Source organism: Ambystoma mexicanum, chromosome 9 (assembly GCF_040938575.1).
Source record: "Ambystoma mexicanum isolate Mex_15411 chromosome 9, UKY_AmexF1_1, whole genome shotgun sequence".
NCBI lineage: Eukaryota > Metazoa > Chordata > Amphibia > Caudata > Ambystomatidae > Ambystoma > Ambystoma mexicanum.
In genome coordinates this window covers 1,394,072,362-1,394,086,583 of record NC_090931.1, presented here as the reverse complement: position 1 = coordinate 1,394,086,583, position 14,222 = coordinate 1,394,072,362, and the positions used below count along the sequence as shown (strand labels likewise).

General features: G+C 46.3%; 1 protein-coding gene across 2 annotated transcripts in view; it reads left to right on the top strand.

The window, feature by feature from the left end:
* Positions 1-14,222, top strand: part of LOC138489145 (peroxisomal trans-2-enoyl-CoA reductase-like) — a 394,101-nt gene that overhangs the window by 31,996 nt on the left and 347,883 nt on the right. For both annotated transcript variants that reach the window (XM_069616801.1, XM_069616800.1), the window contains exon 3: positions 4,952-5,117. In XM_069616801.1, coding sequence (XP_069472902.1) covers positions 4,952-5,117 — 166 coding nt within the window. The remainder of the gene's footprint in view (positions 1-4,951; positions 5,118-14,222) is intronic.

The window sequence follows — 14,222 nt, the reverse complement described above, 5'->3', positions numbered from 1 at the left end:
CCTGCCAAGCCATTACAGAAGGGGAAAGACCATGTGCAAATCAGGCTTGGCCCCACCCCAAAGTTTTTGCTTTGTCACCCCGAGTGGGACGGGTATGCCCAGACGTGGGTCCCGTGCCTGCTGGGCCTAGAGACCCAAGCTACTCCTCACTGATGATCCCCAACAAGGGTGAAACATGTTTGGGGATGCTTGTGGTCTCGTGCAGAAGGGATGTGACCTAGCAGTTCGGGCTGGACTTCCCCTTTTGGGGTGGGGCCAAGCCTGATTTGCATATGGTCTTTCCCCTTCTGTAATGGCTTGGCAGGCGAAGAACGATGGTCTGGAGGGTTGCCTCGAGCAATGCCAGTGGTCAAGATTCAGTCTAAACCTTCCAGCCATCACCTCTTTGTTTTTGTTTTCTCAAGGTTAGCCAGAGAGTTAAAAGGGGTGCCCCTAGGGCAACCCAGCAACAACGGGCACTTATTGCCAAAAAGTTGTTAAAGAGGATAACTTTAAAAAGACACTTTGAGAGTCTAGAAAATGATACCCATAAAAAGAGTAAAAGATTCTGTGTGTGTGGAAAAAGGTTCCCACTTACAGAGGTATAAGGAAAAATAATCCACCAATAAAGCAACAAGTTCTGGGGATGACAGAGGTCAGGAAGATTGACAATTTCTATGAAAATCTTACCTAACAGTCATCTGAAGTTGATATGTGTATGGCCATGGAGAGGCGAGTGTATAATGCACAAGGTTGCTCCTCCAAGTTTCATAAAGTTTGGGGTAAATGGGAGGGGGAGGGTTGAAGGATATTACTAGCTCCTACCTTGTATCCCGAGAAATGTATTATTGGAACATGATTGTGTCCTTTCTGTCGAGGACTTTTTTTATTCTGTGTTGATGGTAACTTCTTTATGGTAATCAGTCATGCAGTGGTATATGGTGGTTTGTTAAGCATTAATATGAAAATAAGTTTTCTAAAAAATAAAATCAGTATGCAAAACTTTTAAGGCTAGAATATCTGGGAAATGTAGCCAGCATGAGAATTCTTGGCAGAGTACACTTGAGGATTAACCATAACTGGACAAAGTGTATAGAGAACTTTTTCTAACTATTGCTAACCCAGACAGGGGCTACCCTAATTTAAGTCACAAGTTCCTATAGTGGGTCCAGAGTGGGCAAGGAGCAGAGTGCTGGTGATTTCAGTCCAGAAGGCTGGCTTCAGGGAGGGCATCACAAGAGCTGCCAGGCTGCACCAAGAGTTTTTGTGCAGAAACCAGAGTTATTCCCTGATTTCAAACAGAGGCATTGCAAGGTAGTAAAGTTGAGGGCCATGAGACATTTCATGGAAATGAAGGTCCAAGCCTTTTGTTGCAGCTGTGATGATCCTTCAGATGGCGTCACTTCTCCCCAGGGGAGAAACCCTTTCCTAGAGACTAGGGAGGTGAGGCTGCTAACCAATAGTCCCCCTATGCATGGTCGCATGCGGGAGGATCTCATGGAGAGGGACTGCTCTCCGGCGGATGAGGAATCGATTGGGAGGCACAACTTGAACTTGCAGAGACTGAGAGGTGGTGACACGACCTGTAGTCGGTGGACCAGGTGGTCCAACAACTGTGCCGAGACGCCTACCATAGCCTGCGGCAGAGTAGGGGAAGGCGAGAGACTGTGGAGGACACGTAAACTGTCACAGCCAGAAAGAGAGGTCCTACCCCAAGGCGGTTCACAACAACTCGAGATGGAGAGAGGCCGAGTACTGCTAAAAGAAGTTGAAGTAGGAAGAGTGAACCCGCAACCGCTGGCGAAACTAGAAGGTAATGGGAATACGTTCAAGTCTGGGAGGGGGCTGAGAAGTTATGAGACTGTAAACCATAGAGGAATAGGGAAAACCATAAAACCCTTTTATGATACAGTTCCCAGGCCAATTCCACAAAAGGGTGGTACTGGAAAGTCAAGCGGGCCTTCAGGAATGGCTCCATCGTCCCAGTGGCGGCGGAGCCAGAGATGTGCAAAACCCTGAGATTGTGATGACCTCCAAAAGGGAACTACGGGCATTACTACTGGACACCTGCAATAAAAACCTGGCTGAATTGCAAATCTCCCAGAATGATGCTATGCAAATTATTTAAGGTAAATCTAGGAAAGATCACATCTTAAGTAGCTGGAAATCCCTTCACTAGCTGCCTATCTCTGCACATATACAATTTATAGCGGCTCTGCTCATCCACAAATGTCTCTATGGACATGCCCTGCAGTACCTTAAGAACATGGTGACTCCTCATCTTCCCACAAGAGCTCTTCGGTCCTCTAATCAGGCCCTAGTGACTCAACCCATCTTTAAACGTGTCAACTGTTTGGGGAAATCCTTCCCTATGACCTCAGCCCGACTTTGGAACTCGCTACCTCTGACCTTGAGAGTTGAAACAAACCTGGTCAACCTTCGCCGACAATTGAAAACCTATCTCCTTGAGTAGTCCTCCCCGTCTCTTGGATAACCCTGCTGAGCTGTTCTGTTTTTCTGTTTGTAGCATTGTGTTTTTGTCCACCCCTTCGCCCCCGACTAGTGCCCCGATGCCTGCGTGCAAGCTTTCGGCGCTATAGAAATAAATAAATGAATACAAACATTAAGAACTGTGAAAGACATTGGGGAACCAGCTAGGAGAAGGGAGTCATTCTCCTAGCCCCACAAGAACTTTGTGTGATTACTGATTTCTGTTGGGTTACAGAGAACCCAGAGTTTTGAAGAACTCGAGAGGCGTTAGGATGCTTTGCATCAAGGATAAGGGAGTCATTCTCCTGGATTACTAACAGTAGCTGGACCTTTTGGTATTTTGTTGTAGCGACAGGGATAGAGTATGAACATTTGTGACTGGGACGGTGCCTTTTTTATTTTTGTTTTCACTCACACAGACTTCCTAAAGAGCACCCAACTTTCTCTGGTTTAGGTAAGGCAATCCCCTTTGGCATTTAATAATAGTTTATAGCAATCATTTTGTCACCACTTCTTGAACCTTGTCGCCATGCAGCCCATTAAAGTGGGGGTACAACACAAGCAAAGATTAATTTGTTTACACAGCATGGGTGGGAATTTATCGAAAGAACTGGAGATGAGCTTTCCTGAGTTTGTTACCTGAAGGTGTATGCCCCAATTGAAAAAATCTTGTGGTCCTTCCATGAAATTACATTTTGTTAATGTGGCTAGTAGAGATTAGCCGCCTCTGTCACACACGCTGATACTGAAGGGATGTACACGATTTGATGAAGTCTTTTGACTCATTCTGGTAGCAAGTATAGAGCTCTGCTCTTCTCCCTTGTCTGGAGGTGAAATTCTAAAGCTGCAAAAAATATAAACGGTGAATAGAGGCTTTCAAACTATTGATTGCACACTGCCTGGAGCTAAATAAAAAGAGGAAATGTCACTATTTGATGAAGTCATAATAGGAGCAACAGCAGCTTTCCAAAGTCCCTCCGCCCCCAGGTTCTATAAGTGTTTGTGTAAATATTGAAATACGAAATTTTCAATGCATGTATTGTCACTTCTAGTTTTAGGAGTATTCATTTTCAACGTTTAACATTAGTGATATTTTTCTTTATTCAGAGTGATCTGGTTTATACAAACTTTCACACTAAAAAGAGAAATCAAAATACAGAACGGACACGGGATAAAGATACTAAAATGATTTGTTACCATTCATAGTCTTGGTTTGAAATCTCAAACCGCCAAAATATATTCTAGTAAGGCACATAAACCTAAACAAAATAACAAACTACAAGTTCATCACAAAACATTTATTAATTATTATTTCTCTCTCTAAACTACGCATTATTTGTTCCTAATATTCAATTCACTAGTTATATTTGAAATAAAACCAGATAATAATGTTAATGATAAAACTAATGAGACCTGAACACCCACTCTTAAACGCTGAAAACTCAGTGAACACTTGCTATGTATGGAGTTTACAAATTGGCTGAAATTAATTAAACAACAGTACAACTTGTCAGATGATGACTTGTTTCTAGGGCCAGTGATCTTAAGGTAGGTAGCAAGTTAAAACAAACTCCTTTAGAGAAAGGGAACCTCTCTAATTTGGAACTGACCGTAATTTATCCCTTTACCATAAACAATCCTAGCGTAACCTATATGATGATGAATGTGTGTTCAATTGTAAGACTCCAATTGAGTTCCCATAAATTACTTTTTATGAGTTTTGGGTTAAATCCGCAAGTTGATATTTCCAGGTCCTTTTCCAAGTTACTCCAAAATATTTTTCCCAGATATTTATCCCACTTTCTCCCTTTTCGAATTTGAGCTTTTCCCCCGGCCATTAATGATCATGTTTTTTGGAGGCTAATATTCTGCTGTTTTCAAGACTCTCTTTTTCTTCAACTATACCCACAGGTCACTGCTTTGATGGGCCAAATTCAGTGCCATGGCCAATATAAAACAATAGTCATTAAGATTGTTTGTTTTCGTGTGGGAGTGTGTAGATTTTTCCAGGCAGACTGGACTTCTCATTTGAGTTAACACACCCACCGCCTAGTAGACATTCGTCAATTGCAGGTCGTTTTCAATCCCAGTGGTATCCACTCTCGCTTTTTTTCTGTTTCCATACCTAGTCATGATACTGTTTGCACAAACTGGCTGCAGCGTGATTTGCTCCAGATTTTCCATAGTCTAGCTACTAGGATATGATAGGTTATTTATAACGCGCTTAATACCCAGAGGTTTCTAAGCGCGGACCCATGTTGCTCCGTGTCGTCTTGCTTCCAAAGTGAACACGTTGCCCTTGAGCTATCCTCCCGAGACAATGAGACTATGTGGGTTATTCATGATCTGAAGTAGGACCCGTAGGCTTTCTGCTACATACACCAATGCAGTACCCATTTACTAGCTGCATGCTTTTTTCAGCGATTGTGTTTTTTTTATCTGAAGCTTAGTTTTCTTAATGTTTACTGTTTTTCCTGTGAAGGTGGAGGCATTAATAAAGTCAACACTCGCTCTCCATGGACGGATTGATTTCCTTGTCAACAATGGGGGTGGTCAGTTCCCCAGCCCGGCCGAAGCCATCCCCTCCAAGGGCTGGAATGCAGTGATTGAAACCAATCTCACTGGAACATTTTACTGCTGTAAATCAGGTGAGTGTGGGATGTGACTGGGACAATGACATACCTTTTTGTAAACTGCTGGACATTTTCTTCTCTGGTATGGGTCCTTTCCATCACAACCCTATCTCACTTTTTTCTGTGGGTATTTTGCTCATCTGTTGACTGAGTGCAGGACTAGGCAGATTGCCAACCATAGCATTGTGTTAAAAAAAGCTCAATTTGCAAAGACTGCTCGGAGACCACTCCGAGCGGTCTTTCTAAATTGAACGTTCAGCCGCACACGAGTGCGCGCAGGGGCTGACGGGCGCGTCCAGGACTATAGGAAAGATGTGGCGTGTTCGGGCAAGTGTTTTTGGTTTATGTATGTGTTGACACCGCCAACCTACCTTCTCCCCGAATCCGATTTCCCCCCGCCTGCCCCCATCCCTTCACGAGCTGGCGTCATTTGTTGAAAATCAGGGGTTTCACCCCCCCAAACTCCCTTTTCCTTCCCTATCCCCTCCCTTACACGCCCAAAGCCATCTTCTTGGACCCACCCCCACCATGGACAGACTAATTGTCACACAAATGCCCACACACTCACTTTCACCAGCATATTGAAGAGCACACAAAATCGAGCTAATAAAATCTATCTTGTTTGTGTTCAGTCTTCAATATGCAGAAATATCACATAGAACCGAGAAATTGGCATGCAATAACTGCCTCTTGGTGAGTGACCAAGTCCTGGTACTTCCTTTGCTTATCACCACCTTCTGCCCACCTCCCACACAATTATTCAGAACCCTGCAATCTCTCCTCAACAGCCCTACCTCCTTACCGCTCATTCCGTCCATCCCATAATCTGCACTAAAATCTGATAACTTGGTAACTTTTTTTTTCTCTCTTGAAATCATCAGAGGATCCCTGTTTTTTGCTTGTGCCTGCCTTTCCACCACCCCTCCTTCCAGAGTCTTTATCATCCTCCACACCATTAATTTGGAACTTTTTCCTAGTTCTTCAATTGAACTTGCCCCTATTATCATCTCGCTACAGCCCACAACCTGCTTCTGTATTTCTTTTAAGACTGTTGTGGGCAAGCTCCCTCAATTCAGAAAGCCCTCTTTTCCCACACACCCTCATCCCATTCTCACCACCTGCTGCCATGCTTCACTGCTGCAGGCCTTCAAAATCTTTGCAAAACTTATTTGAACAGATTTGATCACCTTGTTGATATCGCAAAACATGACGTTTTGGATGAGTAGTAGGAAATGTAAATGATGTTCAAATGTGGTGAATCGTTCAAGCACATAAACACAATAAACTGAATAAATTATAAGCACAGACTATCATGACAAAGGGATTAAAAACTAGACACTACATTGCTTAGACATGGGGATACCAAATGTCTGAACACTGTATAGACATCTGCATCCGTACAAGAGTTTAGTAAATGTTGTAACGGAATCCTTGTGCTAGACTGTGTACTTGTTTCAAAATTAACTTTGGTGTATGCTGAATAGGCATCATGTGATGGGCGGAGCATAGCATAGATGCTTTGGATAGACTTCTCCTGTTGTTGATCTAATTTTGCTCAGTTATTTGAAAGTGGGACAGCGAATGCAACTCTTTAAACCAGATTTAAGTGCCAGAGATATCGAAGATGGCGCCAGCCCAGACAGTTCAAATGGACGAGTGAGCGGAGTTTGCTGTGGGCCTGGCATTCAAAGGTGGGGCAGCTGAATGCTGCGTGGGGGGACTGCCTTGTGGTGCTGGGAAGAGCAAAGCTGTTGAGCGCATTATGGTCCTTTGTTGCTTCAGCGGCACAGACAACTGGAGCTGCGTGGGGAGAGTATATACCACAGTCCACAGGTGGTATATAACCAGCTATTGATTCTGGCTGTGTAATGTCCAAATGATCAAAGAGAAAGAATACATTTAAGAAGGCGCGCCTCTTACTTGTGAAGTATATGCTGTTGTATTTTCGACAATTTCTTCATTTTCTACTCCGATAACCTCTCGTACCGTGTTCAAGAAATGTAAGAAGTGCTGTTCCAAGATGTCCATTACAGATCTGCATCGAGTCTGTCTGTGGTGCCTGGCTAGGGCTACGAGATGGATATGTGCTCCAAATGTCAGTCAATGACTGGGAAGGCCTTGCGGGAACGAAAGGTGAAGCTTCAGGTAGGCAAAGTGTCCAAACCCTGTAAATCCCGACCTGCTGGGCCTTCAACCGACGAGTCGAGAGGCGACTCTCCTCGGCGGAAGAAGGCCAAGTGTTCAAGGTCTCGTAGTGGTTCCAGCGACTCTTCGTCCTCGTTGAAGCGCTGGAAGAGAAGGCACTGATGGTCGCCTTCCTCATCTTCGTCATGAGGCACCCCCGAGAGGGTGACATGCCCATCCAAAAAGTCGATACCAGCATTGTGGGAAGCTTTCCGTGTGGAGATGCTTAACATTTTTGACCAACGGGGCAGAGCTCTGCCCACGCCTTCTGTGGAAGCTGGCAAGGAGTGGTCTCGGCCCTCAAGCCCGAGTAAACGGTGTGATCCACATCAGAAACCCTCGAGGCCTCGATCAGTCAAGGTATCGAAGGATGACTCGAGATGTGGAGAGAGGTTAAGGTTGTCAACACCTTCGAAGCCATCAACGTCATCGTTGGTGCCCATCGGGTCTTTGACGCCTGTCAGGCCTTCAGTGCCTTCAACACCACGGTCGATGCCGAAACAGTCGACGTCAGCTGGGCCAATTTTACCGGCTCAGTCCACAGTGCCTGTTGACCCTCCAAGGAAGGCTGTGGCAAAATCCAAGTCGACGCCTTCAGTTTCAAAGCCTCTGGTTTCCATTCCAGAGAAAATATGTGCACCCCCGGAAGTGCCCTTGCAAGTGCCTGTTGAGCCTGTCAAGGAGCTGTGTGCCTGATGCCTACAGACTGTTTCTGCTTCTGTGTTCAGCGGACAATTGAAATAACGTGTATTTGGTGGTACCGCCCCCTAACCTAATTCTCTTGCTATAAGAGGTACGGGTACGTGCGACCCCAGAAGACTTTTTGTTACAATTTGGAGCGGTATTAACAGTGTTTATTTTTACTTTGCAGTGTGTTTGGTAGTACCGCCCCTAACCTAATACACTTGCTATAAGAGGTATGGACATGCGCTCCTGCGCGTGCGCAACCCCGGAAGTGCACTTGCAAGTGCCTCTCGAGCCTGTGAAGCCTGCATGGGTCTGTGCGGCTCGGCGGCATCATTTGATATTTTTCTTTATTTTCTTTTGCGACTGCATTTTGTGCTGATTTATGTCAGACTTTCGGTGCTAGTGTGAACGCTCTGTACAAGAAAAAACGCATATAAGGTATTTCCTTTTAGAATCACATTACGATTCTTTATTATTCAAAATGCTATTTTGATTGTTGGGCGTTCATTGTGAATTCATTACGACTGTTGCAACATAAATGTAGTTTATATTGCAAGGAAGTAAAATGGTCTTGTTTATTTATTTTTATAATAGGTGTTTGTTTACACACTAATCTGGCATCCAAGTATATATGTTTGATACCGTGATTGTTCAGGAGTTCATTAGAGAGACAACGTCATTTGGAGAGAGGAAGCCTGAGCTACGAGTCGTTAGGTGTGCTGCATATACTTTTTGTGTAATTGTTCTGACGAGAGGGAAGGCGCTTGTATGTGCAGCCACTAGGTATTCCAGTACCTATACCAATGCTTGTTGCACACCTGATTTTGTAACGCTGTAACGCTGTGTACACATTAGATTAGATTAGAGATCTTGTTGCTTTCATACTTTCTACATGCTCTTCCCTCAAAAGATATACACGGACACGTCTATGCGATTCAGGGTCCCGGCGGCGAATGGCGCCTTCAGGTTCCTCCTTTATTAAACCTGCATGCGCTTGCTGGAACGAGGCTTGCGCATGCGTACAACCAGTCATACGCTCCGTAACATTCCTCCTTTTCTTTAAAAGAAAAACATAACGAGCCAACATATTGCAACAACCCAACGTGGGTCAATTATTAACGCACCTGTTGCTCAGGAATCGGTGTCCATTACATACTCCTGGAATCGGGCTGGACACCTCCTCGCCTCCCTGCTCGGTTTCCTCCGGCTCGTGTCCTGGGCCGGTCGTGGCGAGTCCACTGGTGGAGGGTCCCTTCCATCATCATAATCATCATCTTCGTTTGTCGGGCCAGTGTTTGGTTCCCCTGGCTCGTTGCCCCCGTGGCCTCCGTCGAATGGACAGCCCTCAATCCTTTTGAAATATGACACGTTCCGTGTCACAGTTCCATGTCCATCAGCCGCGGTTATCATGGATCCCTTGACTTGCTTAACATCCATGAGCTGGGGTTTGTATGTAAGGGCCACTTCCCCTCTGGATGGCAGTTGCGCACCAGCACCGTGTCTCCCACCGAAATGGCAGTATTTTGTAGATTTCTCCGGCTGCTCTTTCTCGTTCCACGCCTGCCGCTCCTCTTGGACTCGGTCATTGCCAATTGTTCCTGGTTCTCTTCCCCCCACCTCAGGTATGAGACTACTGGGGCAACACTTAAACAGTGCTTCTGCATGCGTTACTCCGGAGGACTGATGCAGAGTCGCCCTAAACTCCCTTAGGAACTCAAACAAGTTCTTATGTAGCTCACCTCCTCCATTCAGCGATATTCGGAACACTTTGTTCAACGTACGCATGAACCTTTCCGCTTCCCCATTGACCCTTGGCCAGAGTGAATGACTTGAAACACCATTTCGACACATTCGACACATTCGAGCACCTCCAGCTTCTCGTGTCCGGCCTGATCCCGGGTGTTGAGACAAATAATCTGCAGGATTGTTGGTTCCTGGCCTATACTGTAGTTTCACCCCATATTCGATCAGGGACAGCATCCATCGCTCTGTCCGCAGGGGCGGTTTAGAGGACCCGCCAGCCATGATGGGGATTAGCGGCTTGTGGTCTGTGATGACCACCACAGGCTTTCCCAGAATGTGCAGGCAAAAGTGCTTACATCACCATAGGCTGGCAAGTGCCTCTCTTTCAATCGGCAAATACCGCTTTTCTATGTCGGTTAAAGCCTTGCTGGTGTATGCAATTGGATGCATCTGTCCCTTTGTGTTCGCCTGCAACAGCACCGCGCCCAATCCTACCGGACTGGCGTCCACCACTATTTCTGACTCTCTCTCTGGATTAATGTAGGCCATCGTTTCGCTGCCCGTCAGCGCTGCCTTGATGTCTTCAAACACTTTTTGCTCTCTCGTAGTCCATTCCCAGATGACATCATTTCGAGTGAGTGCTCTCAACGGCTCCGACAGAGATGCCAGATCCCGTATGAACCGCCCACAGTAGTTCACCATCCCCAGAAAACTCAGACCTCCAAAGATGTTTCAGGGGGCACTGCTTCTTGTATGTCCCGCACTTTCTCTGGGTCAGGGGATATGCCCCCGGCATGGAAAATAAATCCAAAGAATTTGATTCTGTCCTTGAAGAATTCATATTTTCCTTTGTGCAACATGAGGCCTAGGTTCTTGATCCTGTCCAATGTTCTTTCCAGTCTTTTCGTATGCTCCGCCTCTGCGGAAGCAAAAACCAAAATATTGTCACTTAAATTTATCATGCCTTTTAGCCCAGCAAGGGCACCCCAGATGATGTTTTGGAAGACCTCGGCAGCTGATGAGATGCCGAAGCTTAGTCTTTTGAAGTGATACAGGCCCTTGTGCGTTGTGAAAGTAGTTGTATAGCGGGACTCAAGGTGCAGCTCCAGCTGATGGTACCCAGAGAGGAGGTCCAGTTTAGAAAATACCCTGGAGCTCACCCACTATATCATCCAATGTCGGTGTTAAATGACGCTCTCGTCGGATGGCCATGTTGGGCAGCATCGTGTCTACACATATGCGTACGGCCCCCGGCTGCTTGGGCTTCGCCGCTACCACGATTGGGGAGACCCATGGAGTGGGGCCTTCAACCCTTTTAATAATGTCCATGTCCACAAGAGCTTGTAACTCATGCTCGACTTGCGTCCTCAGGTGGAATGGGATCCTCATGTGCTTCAGTGCCGCTGGCCTCACTAACTCGTCGATATGGAGGCGTATGGGTTCCCCCTTGAGCTTGCCTATGCCTCTGAAAATGTCTGCATATCGTTACATGATGTGTTCAATGTCCGTCATATACACTGACATAGTGAAGTGTACAATGTCAAGCGCCTCCGAGGTCACACAGCAGTGAGTAGTGAATGGGTGGTTACCTCTGACAAAAAATCTGGCTTTTATGGATTTTTGTCCGTGAGTGACTGGCACCACAAATGCCCCTTTTAGTGGTAGAGGCGTGCCTCCTCCAAAGGCGTATATTCTCGCTTTGGTGTTCTCCAGCGCCGGTGGGCCTGGTAGAGCTTCATAATGTTCCACCGCTAAGACAAACACTGATGCTTCCATGTCTATCAGTATTGGTGTTGCTCTGATGTTGACCATACATGTGGGCTGCCGTTGCTTCCTTATGCCAGACGCTATATTGGAGATGAAGAGAACACCTCTTCTTCTTCCTCCTCTTCCTCTGCGATGTCCAGTTCCTGTAGACCTTGTTCTATCGCAGCCACATTCTTAGATTTTCTCGAGTTGCCACTGCCGACTCTTGCTGGGCCCCTGGATGCAGCCAACGGTACCGCTGCCCTGCATACCCTCTCGTAATGTCCTGACACCCCACGACCACATACTGTTGCCTTTGCTGGACACTCGCCCGCATGTGGGTAATCGTAACCACAATATTGACAGGGATGCGGGTGGTCGGGTTTCTGAAACCCTTCAGGCTTTTTCATGGGCCAAGGCTGTTTTTGGGAGGCTGAGCGTCCTACAGAAAAAGTTTCCTCATACTTCCCGGGGTGGACTGCTGCATCAATACAGGCCCCTCTGCTCTACGCCAGTTCATATGCTCGCCCCATGTCCGAAATATGCACCAGCGTGAGGCTGGGCTCACAGAGTACCTGGCTTCTCAGCTTCCTTGAGCTGCATCCTTGAATACTTTGGTTGCGTACCATGCCTTCTTCATTCTCCCACCTACATGTGCTAGCCAATTGTCTTAATCTACCACGGAACTGGTCCAATGTCTCTTCGCCAGACTGTTTCTCCGCACATCCATATGTGCTAGAGGTAGAAAGTGGTTCTGTAGGGCATTCTTGACAGTATATGTCGTTGCCTGTGAGTTCAACGACTCAAAGATACGATGCACCTCCGATCCTGCTGAGTATAGCATGGTCGCCACCTTGGCATCATCCTCTGTCTCGCCAAAAAAAAACATTTCCAGCTTCTTCACCCATAATAACCATTTGGGGCCCAGCTTGGACGGAGGCCCCGATAGATCAAATTCAGGCATGGGCGCTAAAGTACCTTGTTGTCTGCATGGTAATGGCGCTGGGACGACAGCGGCATCTTCCTGTTCGCCCATGATGTCAGACCGCACGAGCACCCCACTTTAGTGTGTGAGGCAGCAAGTCTGTCTCCTCCTCGAAGATGTGCACCCTAGGGCTGGATTCCCTCAATCTGTGAGGCGTGGACAGCACTAGTGACCTGGATCTCCTTGCAGCTGGGCTGTGGCACGTGTGACAGCAGCAGAGTACTTAATTTCCATTGAGTCCCAGCCATCTGATGACAGACAGCTGTGGGTTTTCCAAAAATTGAATACCAATGATCACAATCGGCGCACGAGCACCCGTTCAGGCCGCAACCGTCGTGTCAAATATGCAAAATGGCGGCCGGCCAGCCGCATAGGAATCGGCACTTCGTGAGCGTGTCGATCACCTCTTCCTCTTCCTCTTTCGAAATTGTCTTTCTGAGGATTCCACCCACCCCACTTAGCGTCTTCCTCGTCGCCAATATTGGTAAGTATGATTGCTCCAGGCCACCCATCCACACACACACATACCTGCACAAGATATACACGGACACGTCTATGCAGTTCAGGGTCCCGGCGGCGAATGGCGCCTTTGGGTTCCTCTTTATTAAACCTGAATGCGCAAGCCGGAACGAGGCTTGCGCATGCGTACAAACAGTCAAACAGTCATACGCTCTGTAACAGAGTGGTAAACGTTTGTTTGAGCAAACCTCAAAAAAACCTATTCTATCACTTCCCCCTCTAAATTCGAAAATTATGCCAAACTTGAGTCAACAAGAGGAAGCGGGCAATGGGTTGCTTTCAAATTGCCCTTCCAGTAATAATGTTGACCCTTTTAAGCATTCCTACGAAATTGCCAGAGAGCGCATCTGCTCTAGATGTTGATGGTCAGGCGGATGGGGCAGTTACGCTTGAAAAAAGTAGTTATTTATTTTCTCTCAAAGATGTAAACGATGTACAAACTAACCCCCATGATGTACATCAAAGTAATTCTACAAACTCTTGTTTACCGTCACTTCAAGGTGAAGAAGAAATCCTGAATGCTATTACAGACAACTCAATGCTTGCTTCTACAGTTATGTCAGAACTAAATAAGCGTGTTTGTCTTTCATTGGGCACTTCGACTCCAGTGTCGAGACACTCTGCGCATAGGGAACAAGTGCATCTGCATAGTACAGTTAGATCACAACCTTATGGGATCCCTGTGCCCAGGTGTATTTCACCTTGTGGGGACTTTAACGCTGATGTATCTGCAAGCTCGCCAACTTCCTCCGAGCAGAGGAAGAAGTCTTTTAGGGACCCACTCCCTGAAGTTGAATGACCAAAAAAATGATCTTGGACAGGGACAGCCATTTACCTTTTCTGCAGATCAACCCCAATCCTTTCCCTCTGAGGAGCCCATGCTTGAGCTCAATGAACACTCTTCAAACCTTTCCACTTTTAACCCGTATCCTTAACCTCTTGGAGAAGGGACATGATTTCACCCACTTTGCAATAAGAGAGATGAAAGGGTCAATAGTTGACATGTTAGGCAAACTCAATAAGATTGAAGGGTTTATATTAGCTCATGAAGCCTTCTCTTCATTTCAAATAAATCATGTGCCTAATCCTCCCCCTGTTCAGCCTACCGCCTCTGATGGAATCACCTCTGTAGGTAGCAACACTAATCATTATACGCAAACTTATGATCCCTTTGTGGATACTAATGTTCAAAATAGAACCTATGCAAATGTACTTAAAGGTAATTGCTAATATCAACCATCCACAGAAGAAATCCG